The sequence below is a fragment of the Armigeres subalbatus genome, chromosome 3, assembly GCF_024139115.2.
Source record: "Armigeres subalbatus isolate Guangzhou_Male chromosome 3, GZ_Asu_2, whole genome shotgun sequence".
Lineage (NCBI taxonomy): Eukaryota > Metazoa > Arthropoda > Insecta > Diptera > Culicidae > Armigeres > Armigeres subalbatus.
This window is the reverse complement of record NC_085141.1, coordinates 180,377,012-180,402,262: the sequence shown is the minus strand read 5'-3', so window position 1 is coordinate 180,402,262 and position 25,251 is coordinate 180,377,012. Positions and strand designations below refer to the sequence as shown.

The 25,251-nt window shown below is 37.9% G+C and overlaps 2 protein-coding genes and 2 long non-coding RNA genes across 10 annotated transcripts in view; 3 read left to right on the top strand and 1 right to left on the bottom strand.

The window, feature by feature from the left end:
- LOC134224889 (homeotic protein female sterile-like) overlaps window positions 1–7,151 on the top strand; it is an 87,488-nt gene extending 80,337 nt beyond the window's left edge. For all 7 annotated transcript variants that reach the window (XM_062704533.1, XM_062704532.1, XM_062704534.1 and 4 more), the window contains 2 exons: window positions 3,505–3,673; window positions 3,732–7,151. In XM_062704533.1, coding sequence (XP_062560517.1) covers window positions 3,505–3,673; window positions 3,732–3,797 — 235 coding nt within the window. In that variant the 3' untranslated portion in view covers window positions 3,798–7,151. The remainder of the gene's footprint in view (window positions 1–3,504; window positions 3,674–3,731) is intronic.
- A 7,396-nt stretch (window positions 7,152–14,547) lies between these two features.
- Window positions 14,548–16,162, top strand: LOC134219680 (uncharacterized). Its single transcript, XR_009981637.1, has 3 exons — window positions 14,548–15,111; window positions 15,442–15,596; window positions 15,969–16,162. It is a non-coding gene; the product is annotated as an uncharacterized LOC134219680 (long non-coding RNA).
- Window positions 16,163–17,479: 1,317 nt separating this feature from the next.
- LOC134220054 (uncharacterized) lies at window positions 17,480–19,329 on the bottom strand. The gene is made up of 3 exons (XR_009981754.1): window positions 18,634–19,329; window positions 18,220–18,443; window positions 17,480–18,152 (listed from the first exon to the last, which is right to left on the bottom strand). It is a non-coding gene; the product is annotated as an uncharacterized LOC134220054 (long non-coding RNA).
- A 1,092-nt stretch (window positions 19,330–20,421) lies between these two features.
- On the top strand, window positions 20,422–24,485 carry LOC134228006 (DNA repair endonuclease XPF). The gene is made up of 6 exons (XM_062709760.1): window positions 20,422–20,783; window positions 20,845–21,603; window positions 21,671–21,825; window positions 22,244–23,238; window positions 23,414–23,632; window positions 23,700–24,485. Exons 1-6 carry the CDS (start codon window positions 20,560–20,562, stop codon window positions 24,369–24,371), a joined length of 3,024 nt encoding a protein of 1,007 aa, XP_062565744.1. The 5' UTR covers window positions 20,422–20,559; the 3' UTR covers window positions 24,372–24,485.
- Window positions 24,486–25,251: the final 766 nt, after the last annotated feature.

Here is a 25,251-nt window from a genome sequence, read left to right as displayed (position 1 = left end):
ATCAAAATAGACCGACTAGAAGATCCAGCTGTGAAGAGATAGTTCAGTGAACTACAAATATGTTGAAATTTACACATATTCAGTATCTATTTCTTTCGAATGACGCATTTCAATTAATTGTTTTCCTGATATTTGCAAAACAAAAACTGCTATTATTTTGAACAATTTGACCTAGTGCGTAATTTTTGAATGCATCATTCGAAAAAATAGATACTGAGTATGCGTAACTGAGTTCGATCAAGTGAGATCAAGGTTCTTCTGAATCGTTTTGGGACCCCAATCAACTGTGCAAAGTATGGGCTCGATTGATTGCGACCTCGCATGCCGCATCGTGTCTTAAATTTACATGGAGATTAGTATGGGGAAACGTAGGGTATGATGGGGCAAGATGGGTCGCCTAAGGCGAACTCCTAATAGCTCAGAACAGAAACATTTTAATTCAACTTTTCAACATGGATCTATAAAAATAGCTCATAATCTGTAAGCCAGAGGTATAAAATAACAAAAACTCCACTTTTTATTCCATTTCGAGCCATTAAAGTAGAAGTCTATTTTTCTGTCAATCAAAAAATGACGGGGTAAGATGGGTCAAACAGCGGGGCACGATGGGTCACCTTTAAATACTGCAATTAATAATGTTTTTAATCCCAATATTGAACTACACACAGATAGATAGCTTTATTGCCAATGATTATATCGAATAAAACATAATGTTTGAGCCTTGGATGAAGAAATGGCTCTACATTCAAAAATGTCTGCAAATTCTTATAAAAACAAGCCGTCTGAGTATTGCTTTCTTAAAGACAGAAAATAGACATTTTCAATAAACAAAATAACACCATTATGTCAAAAGTAATCTTAAAATGATTGAACCAGCAATGGTAAATATGTTTTGAATACGAACTATGCCCTCAGTATGTGCTGACCCATCTTGCCCCATTTGTAAGTTCATGTTAGAATGTCTAATTTTCGATCAAATTTATTTATTTCAACGCAGTTAGTATAACATCACCTACATGACTTATAATACGTTCACTATGTTACTAAAAATGTTTAAATTTTACATTGCTCGACGAGATTACACGTTTTATAGAAAGTGTGTTTTGCATAAGAAACAATGCTGAAAAACATTTTACCTTGCCATACTCTACCAAAATAAAATTTTATCATCAAATCGAGTGACAATATTGTAGAACCAAATTATTCCTCCTACAAAGTCATAATCTCCACATTAAAATGTACACGATGCTCAAAAACGGCCCTGACCCATCTTACCCCGTGACCCATCTTGCCCCGCCTAACCCTACTTTTTTTTACATTTTTGCTCTTGGGGGACTCAATTTATCGTCAATCACGTGACTCAATACGTGAGCATATGGTCTGAAAGATGCCGAAACACTTTGCCGAAAAAGGTTTTGTTTTTTATTTCAAATTGAATTTTAGAACAACATGATTTTTTATAACTAAAACAAAACATTTTATTCCTGTGAATCTTTTTTAAATAACATACTTGGAAGGACATTTAATTCCGCAGGTTTTATCACCGTAGCTGACTATGAGTCGATACTATTGTTTCTGCTCTCTCAGACTTGATACGAGAAAATTCTGTTGCAACACCATCTTTTCGGTTCAGTTAGCAGAACATATTCTGAGCTATTTTTTCCAATCATATGACCTTATGCATTTATTTTTAAGGGTTATCCACTATAATTCGCGCAAATTACGACAGCATGTTTGAAAAGTGTTTTTGCATTCCGAGCCTTGCTCTCATGCTTTCCTATCAATTTGATTTTATGGGAACTTCTCTTCAACAACATCGGAGTTTGGAAAAATCTAGATTTTGTTCAATATTTTCCGCAGTTAATAATTCAGCAACTTTCGATTTGAATTTCGCCGAACCTCAACTTATTTTCAATAGTAAAATCATTCTTCTTACGGAGCAGTGTATTAAGGCATCATTATTCTTACATGAAGTTCAACATCAAGCTCGTTTTAATCAGCGAAGAAAAAACACACATAGTCCGGGGCAAGAGCATCAAAGTATGTATGTTCGCTGTTGAGCTTTCAATAATCACTTGAGCAAAGCTTGAAAACAAATCGATACCTTGTTGCGATTTTGTGGAATTGCTGATATTGATTACTTATAATAGTATCTTTTTGTTAAATCAAATTTTGGAAACAAATTATGATTTCAATGTGATTTTGGTATCAAAATATGTTTTCGTTATGATCTAGGGTAGGCTAGGCTGCACTGCTAGGAAAGTTGTAACACATAACAAATTAAAATAATGCCCTTAGAGAGACGGCTAGGTGGTGCCCACTACGAAAAATGTCGAGGTTTTATATGAGATTTTGGTCCATCATTCAGATCCCGCAATTATTGCCATTTGGCATCAACGATTCGATGTCAGTGTCTGGAACAAACTTGGGACACATCACAACTAAACATTTTATTGCCTACTTTCAGGCTTTCCTCTTGAGTCCAGACCAGGGTTTGCAGAAATCGCTCTCAAAAGTTAACGAACAACGATAAAAGAGAGGCAAAAACTGTTCCGAATCATAACAAGCCATGATAACAAATTTATCATACTTGTACCTACAAGTGCGAAAAAACAGAATCGGATAGGCAGCCCCCACAGAAAAATGGTGATTTTCGCTTTGTTTTCCCTCCTTTCGTGTAGGTTACTGCAAGGCTGTGTAGAACAAGTTGAAATGCATCATCAGAGCCAGTGCTCCCCGCATTTGGAGCTTTCTAAAAGAAATTTATCATGGGGTATAGCCTCCCGAATCAGTTCTCTATCATGACAGCTTGCGAAAAATCTGACTAGAGGACTAACAGACTGGAAACTTAACCTAAGCCACAAATCTCAAAAAACTAAATCTATTCTAAACCTTAATAACGGTAGCGAATCCTACCAAAAAATGTCTGAACGCCAACGAGTCTTGGCAAATTGTTCTATAATCAGATTCTTTGCTACACTGAACTAGCTCTGTTGATCCTACAATTAAATTGGATTACAAATGATTCTCGCGAAAAATCAAATGAATCACACGTTAAGCAATCAAATCAATACTTGCCGTAATATCAAATCGCCATTACTATCATTGTGGGTTATTTAGCTGGGCGCCAGTGTAACAACTCCACGTTACTATTATTTTATACAACTATAAGCTATCAACATGTAACAAATAACAAATTAAAATAATGCACGTTCTCTCCATGTGCCCTGCTAGAGACGGCTGAGTGGTGCCCACTACGGGAAATGATGAGGTTTCATATGAGATTTTGGTCCATCAGCCAAAATCCCGCAAATATATTTTTATTGCGTATTGCGCTTTTTGTCTACAACAATTAATTTGTTGTATTCATAGCTGACCTTTTGTGTACGATCTTTATCCTATTTGGGCACCTTGAATCAATTACTGCCAATATGTGAGGGAATTGTATTAAAGCGCGTTTTCATGGGTACTTCATTATAATAATATAATCCTGTTTGCTTACAGTAAAGTTGCACCAGAACCAGTGCCCACCCGGGTAGTCGAAGAAATCAAAGCATCTCCCCAGGGAAGCCCTTCACCGTCAACTCCTACAACACCGCACAATTTGGATAGGTCAGCGGCCAAGAGGGCCGAACTGAGGAAATTGGAGCAGGAACGTCGCAGGCGAGAAGCGGTAAGATCCGACATTTTCCTTTCAATGCCACTAGATTTATGATTTTGTTTATTCACAGATGGCCGGGCAGATAGATATGAACATGCAAAGCGATGTGATGGCTGCATTCGAAGAGTCTTTGTAAAGATAGTCATTTTTGTTTGTTGGACTTCGGCGGGTCACACTCGTTTCCATGGGGGTTTTGACACCGGTCAAAGCCCACCAAGCATACCACCGAGAAAAAAAAACTTACTGTACACTAGGAGAGTTGAAAAGTGGTTGCTTTCTTTTTTAAAACAATTGTGTTTACGCTAGTAGAGTATGAGACTAGTAAAAATTCCCAACACCAAAGGGAAGACGCAGCAGATCATTGAGACATTGAGATCATAATTATTATGCTATTAAGTTAGTGACATTATAATTTGTGATATAACGTAAAAATATTAAAAATATATATATTTAAAATCGAACGTAAGAACGTAAAGTGTAACTTTCAAGTGTAGGGAAATCTTCAGCATATCCCCATGCTGATGCGATAGCGATTTTACTGTAAGATGACAACGATTATGAACAAGAAGAAAACAACAGTTTTGTGACTAAATTAGAATGTGGTAGCAGAAACAAATGTGGAAAATCAATGTTAGCTCGACGTTGAAATGTTAGTAATAAACAGTTCACTAAATAGCCAAAAACAGCAAATAAAATTGATATTTGGAGCTTAGACTGCGCAGTTTACGTTTGCTAAGCAGTTGAGCTGTTTGTATCTTCACCGGCGAAGCAATTTGAAAGTCTCGTGGACGAGTAGTATTTTATTTTTCCCTGAGTTTAATGTTGCTTCGTCAAATTTGTTCAATTGTATATAGTGCGACTTGATGGCAATTTTTGCAAATATATGGTCACAACAATAGCTTCCTATGTTTTGTCTTTTTTCTCCTCCAAAAATTATAACACAATGGTGGCTCAATTGTTGTCCGATGTAGGACTAGTTTTGTCGATGTTTTTTGGTTGAAATGATGACAAGGTAATATACCATGGATAATGTATAATAGACGACAGTTTCCTTTTTAAATTATTTAAGGACTAAGAATCCAAATCGGTCTGTCGGGCGTAAACCAACTGGTATGAGCTTTTTAAAGATGTATGATCATAAACATCAGGTGATTACTAAGATTCTGTGGAAATATCACCGGAGAGAAGGTACGATTTTAAATGAATTGATTCTGTTGATTGCTTTTGCCGAAGACGTTTCTTTTAGCTGATTTTACATCAGCTTCAAATCCAAAGTCAAGGGAAATGAACTTTTTTTCATTATCTCATTGCTCTAAAAAGAATAACCTAGATTCTTTAGTTTAGAATAACGTGATTGAAAGAGTTTTAGTGTTGGGCTCCGTCAAATAGCTCCGCCATCTGCTAGACGTTAATGATTCGAAATTTACGATCAGGGAACCTAGACTAGTTACAAAAGACCGGTGCATCCAAATTGTAACAAAGGTTTTTGATAGAAAGCCAGAATACCCATTGGAAGAATTGTGGTGACGTCTGTCTGTGTGTGCGTGTGTGTATCTTTAAGACACTTATCTATAATCGATTCATTCGCAAGAATTGACCGGTTGTGGGCAAAATACTGATTTTATATCGTTCCACGTTTTTGGCATTTATACTCATTCGATTTGCTCGCAACATGCTGTGTACTACAGGAATTCTTGGAATGAGTATAATTGAATGTGAATAATGAGACATATCCACCTATCAGTGCTATGCTGGACTTGTCTTATTGCATTTTACCTTTAATAACGCACGGATAAGGCAATAACTGGCAATTTGTTAGAAACGTAAGGAACCGTTTGATTATCCGCCATATGTTCTATATTTATTCGATCTAGTATTGAAATATTCTCGCGCTTAGTTACATAGGGGCGTTACTGAATGGATCGATTTCTCTTCGTAGATGTTTTCTTTTTATTATTGTACCGAATTGCGCTAGTTTGTCGATGATTTAATGGTTTGGTGTGATAAAAGATGATTATGTTTGAACCATAATCAATAATCACGGTTGTAGCTTTTGAAACGATTTTATTATTAACAAAATATAAAATCGATGAAGAGAAATCGATCAACGCAGTTACACCCCTATGAAACTAAGCGCGAGTATTGAATTTTCAATTTTTCTTCTGCATGGCACTGTTGAGCAACAGAACAATAATAAGAAAGTGTCGTAACTAAGCAGCATAATGTAGTTTTCCTATGTCTTTGATAATATCACAGATAATATCATTAATAGGAGAACAATTAGGAATTTCAAAAGAAGTGAAAATTGTCGATAAATCACGTTTTACGTGATACACGTCGTAATCGACAATTCTGGAGTAATTTGAACATAGAATAAGCAACCAAAAAAATTTCTCGCTAGTGCGTGCATGCTGTGTTTACTTTGCGCGATACATTACAGGTGGGTACTAAACGGTCTTATTTTGAAATTCATAACTGGCGAATTTTCCGGATTGACAGAAGTCGATGAACTCATCTCTATTTTCAGTCCGAATTAAACATAATTCTGTTCAAGTATCTCCAACATGATTTACAATTCCCCTCATCCATGAAGTCCTAGAGATGTCAATATGTTTAGAGTTCTTTTGATCGGGCCACTGTTTGATCAGCTTTAATGTATTTATGGCTTCACCAACTGTACGAAAGAATAATCCTTTCCCCGCATGAGATTACATTTAATACCACTATAAATAGTTCATGTTGCATTCATCACTTGTATCATTTGTACAAAGTCCATTCATTAGCAAACAAGTCAGTGTTTTATAAGTTATATACCAGTAATTGGTACTCCTATAAAATTAATGCTAAGTAATAGCATAATAAAGTGTATATGATGTTTATAAATATACCCGAAACAAAATACTGTAAAATATTAGGATTTGTAGAACTCAAGAAACAACCAGTAATACACAAAACTTCGTATCCTTAGCGGACGCCAGATGAATGAATTGAAAAGGAATGTAATAAATCTCCGTATGGACATCAAACCATCATGACTGAGGAGTACCAACACCTGTTTTGCACTTTTCCTTCAATTGATGGTCCAATTTTCTACTAGTTTTATGAGAGTATTACTAGAATGTTAAGAAGGGTAGGCAATAAATAAACAAATAAGCTCATAAAAATGTTCATAGTAGTTTTTAGAGCGTTAGTACGTAGTTGTTCAAATAAATAAAGAAACAGGTGTTTCACCTAGAGTTATCGATCATTCTTGTCTTTTGATCTTAATTGGTATGGCTTGCGAGAAATTTATGGAGTGAAAAAAAAATGTTTTGAAAAGAGCAATAGATGTAGTAAGATACGATGGTGAAAAAAGATTAACAAAAATATAATACCAGAACGTAAATAAATAATAAAAATTCAATTTTTATTAACTTAAATACAATCAAAAAAATGATATAAAAAGAAACATAAAAAAACATAAACGTTAACAGAAACAATGAAAAATGGACTTAGCTTCTTTCATGATTAAAATATCACCTTCCTTGTTCCAATATAAAAGTGTAATGTTATGTAATAGTGACATCTGATGTTGATTGATGCTACTGAGGCAACTTGCAATTGCTGAATTTGATCATCTCCGTCTTTATGATGCGCGAGTGACTCCTTCCGGATGAAGGTCGGATCCTCCGGTACGACACGAAAGGTAGCTCGACTGGGACGAGGGCAACTAATTCATTAGCCTTGGAAAAGGCTGCGTGGCTTCGGCTGGTGGAGTGAAAGGTTTTCTAAGACTTGATGCCGATATTTATTTTTCCTGGCGAGTCTGGTACAATGTTAGGACTATAATATCCGTTCGATTTGATGCAATGTAAAATATGATAACGGCTCAGATTGCCGATAGGGCAAAAGCTATCAAAGGTGTATACAGCTTGTGTATAACATATGTCTTTTGTTTTGCTAGCCTATGATCCGAATAAACGTAGTTCTTTTACTCTTGGACTTGAAACCCCTCGTAACGCTGGGTAGACACCTTTGCGTGGTGTGTTGCGGTGTAAGATCTACCACGGTCACATTGTCAGCTACAGGCAAATCCTGACCTAACGAATACCTTCCCCAATATCCAACTCCGTGGTACTTATGAGGGTGTCGCTGAATCGGGGGCCTCTCGTTAAGTAAGTACTACACCAACACTTCCTTTTCCTCCCAAGTTACGGTGAAGATGGGCGTGGCCAGGAGTAGTAATCCTCATGCTTTTGTGATTTTTATCCTAGATTGAAATCAAGGACCACACCCACCTTGATATCTGATAGCAATCTGAATAAGGATTCCAAAAAAGAAACATGAGTATCACTAGTGTCCAATCTACGAAGTACACCGTAACTATGCTATGCTTCTTCTACTCTTGGACTTGAAAGTGTTCGGTTTTTACTAGCGACGAGGATAAGTGGCAAAGCGTGTGCAAAAGGAAAGTTTTGGAAGTTCGGATAGTTTAATTGGATTGAAGTTTTTCGGATATTTTGGAAGGTAGGCAACTAAGAGAAGTGACAAGCCGAAGGTGCAAAATTAGTTTTAGGAAAGTGAATTGATTGTATTGATATTATTGAACTGAATTTGAATTGAACTATTGAATGTTTTGACAGTGCAGCTTTTGTGTAGCCATTATACTTATATTCTTTTTGTTCGTTTGTATAGTTTGTGGACTGTGACGCTATTGCCGGTCAAGTTGATGCGGTTGCGCTTCGGAGCGACGTTTGAACGCATACCATTTTTGTTTCGGTGAAGCTTTTATTAGTGGAACTAGCCCCTGGCTCCGTTTCCCGCGAAAACCGTACAGAGTAAGCGCGGAGGATTGATCTGAGGAATTTTATTGATAGCGGAATTTTGAGGTAAGTGAAAATATTATTTTCTTTATCTTTTTGGTGCGTTTTGAAATAATTGTTTCATATGTAGCACAATGGCACTGATCGGTACGGTAGACCCATATGTTCCCGGAACAAGTTTTTCTAACTACATTGAGTTGATTCAAGTAACAATACAGAGCAAGATCGTAAGAAAGATATATTTATGAGTTGTTGTGGGCTTCCCACATTTGCGGAATCGAAGTTGTTGTATCCCGCTACAGATTTAAGAACTTTAAGTTACGAGGAAATTACCAGGAAACTCAAAGAGAGGTTCGATAAAGTTGATTCTGAGATCGTGTTACGTTACAAATTTCGTTCTCGGAGGCAAGGCCCTAGTGAGTCCGGAGAAAATTTTATTCTAGGTGTTAAACTGCTGGCAGAAGCTTGTGATTTTGGTGAGTTTAGGGACTCAGCGATACGAGACTAGCTAGTGTATGTAGTGTTTAACAAGGATGTACAACATCGTTCATTGGGGCCCTCCTTAGCTGTGCGGTAAAACGCGCGGCTACAAAGCAAGACCATGCTGAGGGTGGCTGGGTTCGATTCCCGGTGCCGGTCGAGGCAATTTTCGGATTGGTAATTGTCTCGACTTCCCTGGGCATAAAAGTATCATCGTGCTAGCCTCATGATATACGAATGCAGAAATGTTAACCTGGCTTAGAAACCTCGCAGTTAATAACTGTGGAAGTGCTTAATGAACACTAAGCTGCGAGGCGGCTCTGTCCCAGTGTGGGGATGTAATGCCAATAAGAAGAAGAAGAAGAAGAACATCGTTCATTGGATAAGGATAATTTGAATTTAAAGATGGCAGAAAAAATTATCAAGAACAAAGAGATTACTCAATCTAATGCATTAATTATCAATGAGGACAGGCATGTAAATTCTGTGAAGTATAGATTAGGACGGAAATCACCAGGGCATGATCAGAGAGTCTACGTAGGAAATGGCCGGGGTAGATCGCGCTTTGATAGAGGGAATCAACGTTACAATAGAAGTCGTTCTAGATCGGGTCAACGCTTTTCTAGTAGAGGAAGGTAATCAAATTTGTGGCAAGAAGGGTCATGTCCAAAAGTATTGTTTCCGTAGGAACAATAGAAGTGCTGTGAAATTTGTAGATGAGGTCCCCCCCCCAAGGAAAAAGTACATGAATACTTCAAAAGGCTTCGCGTCGACTACGATTCTGATAGTGATAGCTCAGGTGATTATCTTTGTTTAATGGTGAAGGCAATTCAAAAAGTGAATGAACCTTGTCTCCTTGAGATTAGAGTCGAAGGAAAGAAAATCAAAATGGAGGTTGACAGTGGGTCAGCAGGTTCAGTTATCAGCAAGACCGATTTCTAGAGGCATTTTATTCAAATTAGACTTATCAAATGTACTAAAAGACTAATTGTTATCAATGGATCTGCCTTACAGGTTTTTGGTAAAGCTTTAGTAACTGTTAAATTAAATAATATAGAATCTCGTCTGCATTCAATTGTTTTGGATAATGACCACAACTTCATTTCTTTAATTGGACGAGACTGGTTGGATATATTTTGCTTTGGGTGGAGAAACAAGTTTTGTGATATTTTTTCTATGAATTCAATCTCAAATTGTGCAAATTTAGGGGGAATAATCAATGAAATCAAAACTAAATACGAGGAAGTTTTCAACAGAGATTTTTCGTCACGTTAGAACTAGTGCGCTAGACTCGCCTAAAGATGCGCTAAACAACGCATCAATTAGTTTGACAGATAAAGCTTCGGAAGAAAGTTCGGTTCGGAAGTCCCGACTTTCGAATTCTAAGTTGGTGATACGCCGACAGTATGTTCTAACACATGATACTTTTAATCAACTCTGACGTTGTGAACGTTCGCAAAATCGCAAAATTTCATTCAAATATTTTGAAACAGGCCATACTACGAAAATGCGCAAAAATAAACCAGCTGACACATTCTCAGATTTTTCAGAAATAGTTGGAAGTGCGAAAAAAAAAACATTGACTGAACATGGATTTCGACGATTTTTTCAGCACAACAATGTACACTACCCAGTACGTGATCAATCAGTGCAAACCTCGACTGTACATTGATAAAATTGAACACATATTTTTTAGAAAGAAATGTTCCAAGCTTTTTTTACAGCAATGCTCTCGACGGAAGTATGAGCCGATGAATCAATGCAATCTATTTACGAAAAAAAAAAAATTAAGCAGATTCGAAGTGATGGATTCCTTCTGCAAGACATGCCAAAAAGACAGGCTGTCCTCAAAGGAATATCAGAAGAGAGGAAAAATTATTCTTTGCTGAAAGTTATTTTACCGCTCGTCAATAAGAGCAAGATTACCGGTGGTGAGTTTAAGCCGTTTGGCAGCGCAGTATCATTACTTGACACTTTACTGGTCGCTACTAAACGCGCTGCTATAACAGTAGCGCGACTGACAGGTGACCAAATTTAGTAGCGCGATAAGAGCGCTGCTATTTGATGAACTGTCAACTGTCAAACGACACCGGTACGGAATACAGCAACCAAATTGAGAGCCGAAAATAGTGACCGATACGGAAACGAGTGACGAAACTAAAATGAAAGCGCTGTGCGGGTGATTAAAATGCTCGCGACCGATAATGATGCTCTAACGAAGTAAATCATACTTGCATAAATGCTTCAAAAATATTTTTTTTAACCTCGATATTATTAACTAAATACCAAGGGCCTCAACTGGCGAACAAAGCTCGTGTACTCTGCATCGAAGCTTAGAACCGGTGCTAGGGCGCAATCGTTAATGCGAACATTTTTATTATAAATTCAATAGAAAACCGAATTATAGCCGCTATCGAAATTGGATTTTTCTCACAATCCATACCTTAAACCTAATTTCGGAAGTAGTGCGCTGTATAGCACATCACCAAATGAAAACAGCGCACCACTTCCGAAGTTAGGTTTAACATATGGATTGTGAGAAAAATCCAACTTTGTTAGCGGCTATAAATCGGTTTTGCACCGAATTGATAATATATTCGGTTAATTACTGCAAAAAAAATCTTTTTCGAGTCCCTATAATCAAGCAGGTATCTCAAGCATATATGCCATTTTATATATAGCTTATAAGCCATTTTATAAAAAGCTCAAATGACAGGAGACCTAACACTAATATTTACATTTTACAAGGAAAATGGAATGAAATGATGATGATGATGACGAAATGATGATGGTTTGCATGCAAATTTACCAAAACAAAGACCGAGCCGTCCACTCAAAATTTCGATCAGCTGTTCGAACCTGTCTCGTAAAATGGCTTTATTGATTATGCGGGAGGCCCTTGGTCACAAACTGTCACACATTCTTGACTCCCCTCCCCCTCAAATCTTGGACGTAATTTTTGAACGACCCCTCGTGAAAAGGCCTCCCGGCCAACCATTCGTCAAACTTCTTCGAAGTTATTTATCTAAAATTAAATAATTTTGCTGGTATTTCTTTACACTACATTATTCACAAAAATGATACAAATCTTAATGAATCGTTATCATAGTTCATATAAAGTATGATATCAACGCAATGATATACTTTGACAAAGTATTTGAAAGATGAACATCGCTACATCTTTACCATCAAATTAATCACAATAACGATATGAATATTCATGAAACGTTATCAGATTTCTGATAAAGTACGATCTCAACTTTATGATATATTTTGACAACGAATTTTACTGTCGAACATCGCTGCACCTTCATTACGTTTTAGTCCATCGATTCATATCGTTGGATACCAAAACACCGATGGATATTTTGCGGTTTGTTTACATCTGAAAAATTATGATTTAGAAATTTTCTAAAAATGAACGGATGTTGAATGAAACGACACTCGGATTTCAATTCTAAAAGCCGTAATAGGGTTACCGGAGGTAATGTTGGCATAGGATAAAATGTTGGCTCATCACGCACATAAATCAGTCATTTAGCAATGACATATCGTTTTGCTGGGAAATATTTATCATCGCCGCTTTAGAAAAGTATATCGAGCACATTTTAGTTACACTACACTAGATTCCTGCACTTTTTCTGCTGATAAACGCAATAAACTTGCGTGGAAAATCACTTTGACATGGTTTTTTAGCAGCCATGTTTGATCGACTTAAGCAGGCAGGCTGTTCAAAATTTTTTTATTCTGCCCAATAAAGTTATTTTCTGAATGAACTTACCTATTTTCGCACATCAGATGAACGAATAATAATAACACTATGTTAGCTAACGTATTTATTTCACAATTTCCATTAGCATAGCGACACGATTAACCAAAACTTTTTTGGACAATGTTGGGGGCACCCGTTTCCGAATAGCGGCATGCGATTTTGATTCATAGCTGCAGGAGAAAATCGAAAATCCAAACATTCCTAACGATAACCCGACGAAAATAACTCGAATATAATGACATTTGCTCATATAATAATCCGATGATATAATGGGCCAGGATCACTTATTCTATTCGAAGAGCTTTAAAGATCGTTTCATGCGGATAGTTTTCAGTCTAATTATTTCATCATAATTCAGATAATTCGCTTGGAAAAAGTATTTGATCTGAAATATGGTATGGGAAAAGCGTTTTGTTTTACTCAGGAAGTTGCAACACTTGAGAATTTTGAGAGGATTATCAATAACTGATCAATATAGAAAGGAGTGGTATCAGATGCACTTACTAAACTAAAACCATCAATGTATGCCGGATCGAAAAAAAGCATCAAATCATTGTAATCATGTATCTGGACGTAATAATATCAGAAAGGAGGCAAAGTTCTAGCTGTTCATGCAACATAATAAGCAAGTAATTGTCTAAAAAAGTTTACAATTGAATTTCTCCGTTGGTGCGTTTTTAGCGGCATTCGCACCTAACGCATTGTTAACGTTTTGGAAAAAAAAAACTCTCGTGAGCATCGCTCCACGAGAGTAGGTGTTTAGATTTCTGCTTTCGTTTGCATCCTGCATTTGTTCAACGTAAGAAAAATTGCAACCAACCAAACAGCAATCCTTCTTTATCTTTTGTTTGCTCGTAATCAACAGCCGCTTGTCCCAAGTGGGCTGAAAACAGCATCCACCTATAGAGCTCATATTGGGAAAATTAGCCAAAATTTTATCCATTTCGCTCGACACTTTTGGTGGCTTAAATAAGAAATTGTGGGCAATTATCGTTGTTTTTAACTACTTGGTGCAATAACCAAAAGTAGGCAAGTCGCCTGATGGCATAATATTGGTTAGAGCTCCAATATATGCTGATGTACAACAATAAATATGCTCAACCGCAGCATAATAGGCTAAGGTTTGAGCCATATACCCTATAGTTCCAATTTACGAACCAATTAACAGCCCCGCATAATCATGGACCATACTTAGACCGCATCTGTTATAATTGAAGAGAATATATGTTACTGTATCGATGGTCTCACTAATAGTAGTTAACCATAAATGGACAGTCTCATATACTGTTTCAACAGTAGCTCAGATTGTAAACGGCCAAATGACCATATGAGTAATAGGCGGTTAAGTATAATTAACATTCAAATCCGATCGTTTTTCCGAACAAAATTTTCGATGTACCATACATCAGTTGGTAGATGTACAATTGAAGAACTATATAATTACACATCGACAGCATGGTATGTATTAACAGTAAGTGTTGATGTAGGGTTGGTATGGTAAATGAAGCTTAAAATTGTATGCTAACAATGAAGCGAATAGTGACAATATATCTTATAACGCATATGTAATTTTGACTGCATGGTATGTCGTTTTTCATTATGCGGGAAATTCGAAGAAAATGTTTGACAGCCGGAGAGCTGCGAAATAATTCTGCTTTTAGGATTCATTTCAAAATATACCGCTACTCGCTTGAGAGCAGAAAAGCGGCTCTATCCGCAGCACCCAGATCCCCCATAAAACATTTGACAGATGGGAAATTTCCTGATACACCGACAAAGTCGGGTGCCAACGAAACCAACCGATTTTTTCACCGACGAAATCGGGTGTCGATGAAAACGACTGTTTTTATCATCAACGAAATCGGATGGCAACCAAGGTGTCGACGAAACCAACTGTTTTTATCACCGACATAATCGGGTATTGTGAAAATCAACCTTCACGAATGCCAACTAAATCTGGTGTCGACCAAATCATTGGTATGGATAATATATTTAGTCGGGTGGCTCTTTGACATTATTTAGATCGACGTATCAAACGATGGATCAAGTAATGTTTATATAGACGATTTAATCGGGATATTGGTTGATAGATAACAATTGCTTAGTGTTTAGTTTACTTATGAAGCAGTTGTTTTTATTGCACCAAGTATAATTTTAAAAATAGGTAAAGTGTGAATATCTTTCACGTAAGTTGCAAAACTTAGTGCAGTACGATGGCAAGTATGAGTGTTTATATGTTTATGTGCGCGCAAAAAGTATCGTCCATTTTTTCGGCACTTATTTAACTCACAAGTTACTACGGGAAATCTTGTTTCCTAAAATTAGCCGGAGCGGACAATGGACTTAGGGGACATGGCCAAAAAACATCCTGTTATATTATTTTAGTGTGAAATTTGGTAGGTACAGTATCCCCCCGCTTATCCGGACCTCGCTAGTCCGACGACTCGTCAGTCCGGATCTCGCTAATTCGGAATTTTCCGGATTAAAAAGTATCAACACCCATTTAAACACATTATGCTGTCAGTTTTCAAATTTGTGCTGTGATTTTGTTTTGGTTCATTTGTATGGATTTGACAGTCGGATTAACGAGAGAAACCCCGATAGTCCGGCCATACATTTGTCGGATCAGCGGGGGTATACTGTATACCAATTACCATATACAAAAAACGCGCTCAAATTCTCGTCAATTTTTGGTTACTTATCTTTAACTGATTTGCTCGCTGCAGGTTGCATTCGATTAGGAATCTTATCCCATTGTTTCCTACGGTAAATTGGCCGCATCAGACTATGGGCTCTGAAGCTATGGCTTGTCGTGTCCGGAGGGGACGGCTGCATCCGAATCCAGCTGCTGCTCGATCCGATTTTAGACAAGAATCAATCTGTAAGTTCGATTTTTTTTTTCAAAAATAGTACAGTATACCCCCGCTGATCCGACAAACGTATGGCCGGACTATCGGGGTTCCTCTCGTTAATCCGACTGTCAAATCCATACAAATGAACCAAAACAAAATAACAGCACAAATTTGAAAACTGACAGCATAATATGTTTAAATTGGTGTTGATAATTTTTAATCCGGAAAATTCCGAATTAGCGAGATCCGGACTAACGAGTTGTCTGATTAGCGAGGTCCGGATAAGCGGGGGGATACTGTATTGTGAATTGTCGTGTGTATTCGTTTTTAATGTTTATATTAATAAATCTACTTTGCGTTTATTTTCCGTCGGCCGTGGGAAACACAATCATCGACGTCAGATAAAATGACTATCATCTCTGGATCCGACAAATCGTACTCTTCAACACAAGGGCCGGGACCAACGGCGCGGAACAGAATCCAGGCATACTGGGAAGTGAAACAGTCCCTGCATCTCCAGTAAAACTCAACTACCGGCACTGTCCTTTAAAATCAATCTATTGTACTCGCTATTAAATAAAAATAAATCACCCTATTTCATCGGATTGTGTTTGTTTTCCATTTAAATCATCCGATTTATTACTTATTTTATTAGATCAAAAACAACTGATTTCATCGGGAATCGTCTATTGTTCATCAGAATATAATTACTAATCAACCAATTAACTTGCTTTTCATCAGCCGATTTCGTCGGCTATATTTTATTATTAAATTGAATCAGTTGATTAATCAACTGATTTCGTCGGCTATATTTTATTATTTATTTAAATTGGTTGATTAATCATGCGATTCTCTTGATTTTCATCGGTCGATTTCATCGGTTTAATTGCTTTTTAGCGCTAGACTTTGTTAACCGATTAATGTGCCAACAAAGTAGCTTCAAATCGGTTGATTTGGTTGGCCGATTTAATGTATTGTTTAATCGCTAAACGCCCCTGTAAAGCTCCCATAAGCGTCTGTGCAACAAACAACCGATTCGTCGGATACAAAGTAGGCCGATCCAACCGACGAAAACCGACTAAGTCGGGGGAAAAGTCGGTAGGATGTTTTATGGGGTCAAAACTAGAGCAAGATGCAAACACCTCACCGAGGTTGCTCAGCCCAATTAGGGTCTCGCCGACATTTCTCACCAACACGAACGCAGGTTCGTGGTTGCAAACAATCCCATTTGATTTTGCCGTGACAGCTGCTCGTGGTTGCAAGCAAACCGAGTAAAAGTGTGAGTGAAACGTGCGTGTACACGGACAGATAAATCAACCCAAACTTTGAGTTCAATATACGCACTATTGAGAATATCGCAGAAAAAATTTACCCAAATTTGGGTAGTTTTCCCTTTCTTTCCCATGATTGCTATCAAAACTAGAGCAAGATGCAAACACCTCACCGAGGTTGCTCAGCCCAATAACCCAAATTTGAGTAAATTCAATATTCTCTATTTTGGGTTGATCAAGGTCCGCTTTGGATAAATTAAACTCAGCTTTGGGTAAATTGTTTACATATGGGATTAAAGGCAAACTACCTAGCACGCTCATTTGAATCTACTCAAAAGTGAGTCAAATTCGACTCACTTTGAAAAAAAGTGGAACAGCTCACTTTTGAGTAACCTTATGTTTACTCACTGATGAGTAATGTAGCATCATGTCAAAATTAGAGTAAGACTTACTCACTTTTTCGTATTTCAAAGTGAGTAGATTTTACTCACTTTTTGGAAATGCCGGGCACATTTATATTGGTAAATGGCATTTTAAATATTAGAAATCTGCTTTACTCATTTAATTTATTAACTAGATCTTGGGTTATAACCCATCTCGATAGGTACAGAACATTTTTGTTTCATTCTAACATTACATATCTAGATTGCTTTGAGAATAGGTCGTATGTGCAAACGAGATATTCTCTTTGGTCACGCTCTCTTTCGCTAATATATCGGCTAGTTTTGCATGTTTTGCTACATTTCCACTTCAGCATGATAAACAAAGCTATTGTCTTTGGATATCTAACAAGAAATTCGAAGTAAACTTTTGTATAGTTTCGTAATAATCGAAAGAGAATAGATCCAAAGAGAGACTCTCTTTTGCACATACGACCTATTTTCAAAGCACTCTAGATATAACTAACCACTTAACAACAATTCCTAGTGTTCCTAGACTAATTAACACATTAGTTATCATTCCTCTAGTTGTAAACATAGTTGTAATAGGTTGTACATAATATCAATTTTCAGTGGCCACAAACATTTAAAGTTAAAGCGTCGTCGAAATGGTTCTTCTGAGGTCGATAAATTTGAGCTGCTTGTCGATGCCTCTTCAGCGATGCATTTCGTTCCAGTTCCAGCTGGTGTGGAATTTGCTGGTAGCTGTAATACACGTACCATACGAAGACCAACTTGACCAAGCAAACTTGTCCTGGCTGAGAAACGAAATGATGATTTCAATGGGCACGATGCAGACCTGGAGAGTTACGGTGATGTGAAATTTGATGAAAAACTAGATGAATCTGATCCAGAGGACTTCTATTCCGTACGCCTAAAAATAAGAGTCACGGGGAAATTATAACACAATCAAAACATCTAGCATAACTGAAAATTCTTACCTGTATCAGTGCTTTCTGCTTGTTTAGCTTGATCGGGATCTGGATTTAATAGTCACCGGTGCCATAGCTGTTGGCCCGTTTAAGACCCTTGCCACAGAGACAACCGCGGATATGTTAAGATGTGCCAGTGTCCGGCACCACCTATCCTGATCTTCGTAGACCCCCTGCACCCGTCGGTGAGCACATCGGAACCGTGTCGGTGGAAGGAGCGACACTTCCATACGCTATGAATATAGAATTAAAACATGGATAACATACAAACGCATTACAATAGATAAACACATTTTATCCCTTATCCATCTAAATCTAACGATTACAACTACAAGAACGACATCCATTTTGTCGATTGCTTTTACTAGCATAAATCCACAGCCGGAAAATATCACGTAACAATCCCAGTTCTAAAGAACTTACTTGAATGTAATGAACAGCTCCTTGTTTCGCACCATCATCAACGCCGGCCGGCACTGTGATGGTTACCCGCTTCTGCTGAACCATCTGCACGTTGCAGGCGCAATTCAGGCATGAATATTGAATGTACATTCGCGTATCCTTATACAATACCGACATATGGAACCGCATCATAAGCGGTCCGATAGATCATTCCGAATCCGTCGCAGTACTGGCACATGCCGGTCTTGGTGCTTTGATCGCATCATGATGCGGTACATTTGGGGCATATATCCACCACGTTTGTTGACACCGCGACCCCTTTTGCAAAGGACAAGTACATCATGAATTTCTGGGCACAATCAACACCATATCGCCAATCGGAAAAATCATCGAATCCGGCATTGAAACCTCTGTTGCCGAACATTTTACCAACAACTCCTCCGAATCGATCGTGCTGCGGAACTGCCAGTTCTGCGAGAATCCTTGGGGGCCATGCCTAGCCAGATCACCTCCTGCTGCAGCTCTGCTATCCACATCAAATTTATAACAAAAACTAAAAAACTTTATAAAAATACGAAAACATTTTTCACGGATATTTTGCTAACTGTTTGACGGTTTGAAAACAATAACGCAAAAGTGAGTAAAGCCTAAATCTCTGAGAAGTGAGTGAAAATTGACTCACTTGCCAAATATAATGTTACTCACTTTTTGACATGTCCATCCAAATGCTAAAGTGAGTCACTTTGACTCACTTTTGAGTAGATTCAAATGAGCGTGAGTGCCAGAAAAGTCATTTTACTCAAATTTGGGTTATTGGCCCAAACCACGGTTTTGAGTGCAAACAACCCACTTTTGGGTAGCTTTGGTTTTCAGTGTACGTACACGATCGCTGAAAGCCTAATAACTCAAATTTGAGTAAATTCAATATTAAATTAAACTCAGCTTTGGGTAAATTTACATGGGATTAAAAGGCAAACTACCTACACGGTTAGAAAAAAGTACCTAATATTAGGTACTTTTAATTCAAATCGGGGGTTCAGTGTGGGAACCCAAAATTAAGAAATTTTTTCTCGAAATTAAGTAAAATTCACTTTATATTAAATAAAATATATTTAATTTTAAATAGAAACTAACCAAAAGTTAGGTGAATTTCACTCAACTTTTGTAAACATGAGATTACTCAACGTTATTGGGTTCCCACACTTTAATGCCCTTGTTGAGTGGCTTTGCTCTTCATTTTATGACAACAAAGGGAAGAGGGAGGGAGATGCAAGAGAAAAAAAGTACCTAAAATTAGGTACTTTTTTCTAACCGTGTAGTGCCAGAAAAGTCATTTTACTCAAATTTGGGTTATATGGCCCAAACCACACGGAACCGCGAAACAACTCACTTTATGGTTCCTTTCACTCAAATCCGCCCTTGCGTGGAAGAATCCAAAAATAAGTATAATGCGAAAAAATCCGGTGAGTACTTTGCCTTTACTCCCGTGTTGAATTTTCACCCACTATGAAGTTTCACCAACTCAAATTTATGTTATTTTCACTCACCCGAGACTATGGTGAAAACAACCCAAATTTGGCTTCTTCCACGGAACAGCACACGTTGGGTCGATGCAGCTCTCTTTGTTTATAATAACATTCATGAGAGGGAGTGAGAAAACTACTTACTTTTGAGTTAAAATTTTGAACTTCGTACTCAAAGCTGAGTTCCTTAAACTTTTTTTTAGGTTCTTTATTTTTTCTGTGCACGGTTTTGAGTGCAAACAACCCACTTTTGGGTAGTTTTGGTTTTCAGTGCATATGACAGCTCTGCCCATGTTTATTTTGAATCTCAGATTTTGATAAGTTTTCTTGATCTGACGGGATTCCGCGGTTTTCCGAAATATTTGTGAAAGTGTTAGATTTTAACTGATCAATTTCATACTAAAAAAGGGATTAGTGAGTTCAAATGAGTCTCAATGACGACGAAGAAGTGGAATGCGCTTTTTCTGCCACCGCAGAGCAGTTGGAGGCAGAGGACCAGAAAAAACAAGAGTTGCAAGAAAACGATGCACTTGGAGAGCTGGTAGATGCCGAAGAATTTCTAGCTTCGGAGGGAGCTCCGATGCTTGAATATGAGCGGCAGATGTTCTTCGATTTACTTCATTCAGATGGTTTGATGATTTGTGCAAAGTTAATTCTAGGGTATACATTATTTTAAATATATTTATTTATAATTGTTTATTAATTTCAGAGGAATCAGCTATGAGAAGGTTTTAGTAAATTTGCTAAAGCTTTTCTGTGAAACAACGACACTTGTGCTGGTCGTAAACTGCTCAGACCATGAAGAACGGTTGTACACGCTGCAGCTTGGGGAACGTTCAATTCGTGAATCTTCGACCAATGCGGCAGAACGCGAAAGGGTTTACCTTCATGGAGGCATTCAATTCATTAGCACTAGAGTTCTGGTTGTGGATCTACTGAAAAATCGAATACCGATTGACCTCATAACAGGTATTTTCGTGGTAAACGCTCACGAAATTATAGAATCCTGCCAAGAAGCATTTGCTCTCCGTCTGTATCGACAAAAGAACAAAAATGGCTTCATTAAGGCGTTTTCTAAGAATGTTGAAGCCTTTACGTACGGCTATGGTCAAGTGGAAAAAGTAATGCGAAATTTGTTCGTCAAAGAACTTTTTATATGGCCTCGCTTCCATGCCACCATTCAGAAATCTCTGAAGCCTTGGGAACCCATCATCGTGGAAATACAAATCCCGATGAGCCAGAAAATGATTCTACTGCAAACAAACATTTTGGATATAATGAACTATTTGATCAAAAACATCAAAAGTCTTAATAGACACGTCGAGCTCCAGGAAGTGACAGTGGAAAATTGCGTTACGAAAAAATTTCACAAGATTTTGCAGGCACAATTGGATACGATTTGGCATCAGTTGAGTTCGCAAACGAAGCTCATTGTTGCTGACTTGAAGGTGCTTCGCAGTTTGATGATGTTGGTATCGACAATCAGTGAAACTAAAAGAAGTTTTGTAGAAAACTAAAAACCGTCTTATTTACAGATCTACCATATATCACGATGCAATCACCCTTTTCGCCACAATGAAAAAATATCGTTCAACTGAGTATGCTCTCAGTAATTCCGGATGGACAATTTTGGATTCAGCAGAGAAAATGTTCAACATTGCCAAAGAGCGTGTGTTTAACAAGAATGACGGTAAGAATATGATTCAGTATTCTGCATCAGAAAAAGAAACTATCAAGTTTCTGGATATATCAACTTCTTTTTAACAAGAAACAGCCATATGCGTCTTTGAAGCTATACCCTTTTTAATAATATTGCATCAATCTCTTTTCAAACACAACTATCTACATAATAAAAATGCTTTGTAACTACTTCTTCAATGACTGTACATTCCAGCTGCCTGTTTTCAGCTTAGTGTTCTACTAGCTTTTTCACAGTAATAATATTTAAACGCTTTTCAATGCCCGCCATTATGAATTCTGCGTGACGTAGTTTAAAAATTACGTACATTACATGCCATTTTTTTCTTCACATTTCCTAGAATTTGAACCAGAACGTAGTTTAAAAAATGACGTACATTACATGCCATTTTTTTCTTCACATTTCCTAGAATTTGAACCAGAACTCTGTCCAAAGTGGAAAGCATTAACCGAAGTGCTGCGACAAGAAATCCCGTCCGATATTAAAGAGACTGCAAAGAAAATTCGTAGCAAGGATGAACGCCAAAAGTATCTCCATCAGCAGGTGAAGGTCTTGATTCTAAGTCAAGATGCAAGAACATGCTATCAGTTGAATCAATATTTAACACAGGGAGCAGAAAAGTACCTCTTTTATAATGCCATGAAAAACGATGTGACTGTATCGAAATTGGCAGAGTCGTATCGTCTGTTTCATACAAGCAATGACGGAAATACATTCAATATTCAAAATGTTGAAAAATTTGTGGAACCCAAAACAGCACCTAAACAGCAACCAGTACCCGAAGAGCCAAAAGGAAATTTTCTGCGAGAAAGAATCGCAAAACGTCGCGCTGAGGCAGCTAAGAAGGCAGAGGAAGAATCGAAGGACCAAGACGAAGGAGAGCATTCGAAAATGTCTGAAATGGAAGCTGACTTATTGGATAAGGAAGAGCATGAGGAGTACCATTGCTTCAGAGACTCCTACATTCTCACAATGACGCAGAAAAGTGATGCCAACCGTACCGTCTCGGACGACGGCGAAGAGGATGATCTGTACGATGTCACCCAGCTGGAATGCGGTGAGTTTGAATCCTTTGCGGAAATGGAAAATATGGACGTCACAAAGATTGTGAACGAGTCGAACAGACCGATGGTGTTTATCCAAACGTTCAAAAGCGAGATCAACGGCACGACATCACTGGATCGCACATTGGAGGAGATCAAACCTCGTTACATCGTACTGTACCACAGCAACATAACGGCAATTCGACAGATCGAAGTATATGAGGCGCGTCAACAGCGGCAGGAGTTAGCTAGAGTACGAGTCTTTGCTATCATTCATTCCAAAACAGTCGAAGAGCAGTCCTTTTTGACGTCGATAAGGAGGGAGAAACAGGCATTCGAGTGGGTCATTGGCGTCAAACGGGTAAGATTTCTTAATTTATTAACAAGTTTGTCTTGTACATTCTACTGTAAATTGCAAAAGCGGTTGTATACATTTATTTGAAATGCAAATCAAGTTCCAATATCAGTTCAGGAAAAAAGCCATCGAAGAAGGAGAATTTATCGTGTTTTGATATGACTTATCTTTTTTTTTGCAGACAATGGTCGTTCCGGAATACCAGGATGGAAAATGTGAGGATGCCATTACAATGTTGCAAAAAAAGCAGGAGATTTCTTCGAGGCAAGCCGGGGGCCAAATAACTGCCACTGAAACCGTAACCACTCCACGAATAATTGTTGATATGCGAGAATTCAGATCGGATTTGCCCTGTTTGATCCATCGCCGTGGTATTGAGGTAGTGCCCCTTACGATCACGGTGAGACATTTGAGCACAATTCTGAATTATCATCAAACTAATATTGTCTTCTCTCCACTTTCATCAGATCGGCGATTACATTCTGACCCCAGAGATATGCGTGGAGCGAAAATCTATTTCCGATCTCATCGGCTCGCTCAACTCGGGGCGCCTCTACAACCAATGCGTACAAATGACTCGCTTTTATAGCAAACCAATTCTGCTGATTGAATTTGACCAGAATAAACCCTTTCACTTGCAACGCCATTTCATGATGTCGGGCGATTCAAGTTCATCCAATGCAGACATTATGCAAAAGTTGCAACTGCTCACGCTGCATTTTCAGAAGTTGAAGCTCGTTTGGTCACCGAGTCCTTATGCCACCGCCCAGCTGTTCGAAGAGTTGAAGCAAGGCAAACTGGAACCCGATCCTGACGTGGCCACCTCGCTTGGATCGGACGAAGCTGGTGGCGAAGGCGAGAATATTGTGGACCGAACTAATCCCAACATACACGATTTTCTGATGAAGTTGCCGGGAATAAATTCTAAAAACATTGGACGGGTGATGAGGAAATGCAAAAATCTAAAAGAGCTGCTCAAAAAGAGCGAGAATGAACTGGAGGAGCTGTTGGGGGGTAAGCTGCAAGCCAAAATGATGTGGGAGATATTACATGTGGCTCACAAACCTGTTCAAGGAGATGCCGGAGAGAAGCAGTTTACTTCAAAGTTCAAACGAGGACTTGGTAAAAGAAATTTTTAAAAATTTTGTTACGTTGTATTTATTATTGGAAAAAAAATTGAGAAAAAAATAGTTTATTTTCCATGTTAGGTTGCTGAACAGCATGTCGTCATTAATTCATGAAATAAGATAATGGGAGCGAACTAATTTCCTCCATATTCAAAAGCCAATGAAAATATTTTTTTAACATAGTTAAAGGAACGCAAACATAAACCAAAACAATTACTGTAGGCAAAATTTGATCTGTGAAAAGGGATCACAAAAAAACGATTTTTATATGCAAATCATATAAATATTACAATAGTTATAATGATTCTATAACATTCCTCAAAAAACCATACCCCAGAAAACCATTCCTAAGAAAACCGTTCTCCAGAAAACCACTCCCCATAATCTTGTTGGGAAATGTACAGTAAAACACTTTGATTGTGCGATTTTTCCTTTCTCGTACAACAAAGTTGTTACAGGAACATCTGATAATAAAGTTTCTTATACCATTCGACTCAGTTTGATGAATCGAGGTGATGTCTGTGTGTGTGTATGTTTGTGTGTCTGTATGTTCACTTTTTCAACCTCAAAAACTCACACGATTTTCATGTGCTTAGACTTAACTGATTTTATCGCAACAAGTTGCATTTCGCAGAGCCACTCTTCTTATTACATGCTATTTCATTTGATCAAGATTTATCAATGCGTTACTTCCATATTATATTATGTATACGGTTTTGTTTGTCCTCTATTTATATCCCGGCCAGGTACCTCCAAAACCGGGAGAGGAAGGACCTGGAATGGTCCGTCCACTCAGGAAAGACGGTGGTAAGGGGTTACGGCAGGCTGAAAGTTCTCAGCCGCACCAGACCAGGGAAATAGAGCGGGATGACGCCTCCTGGACCCTGGTCAA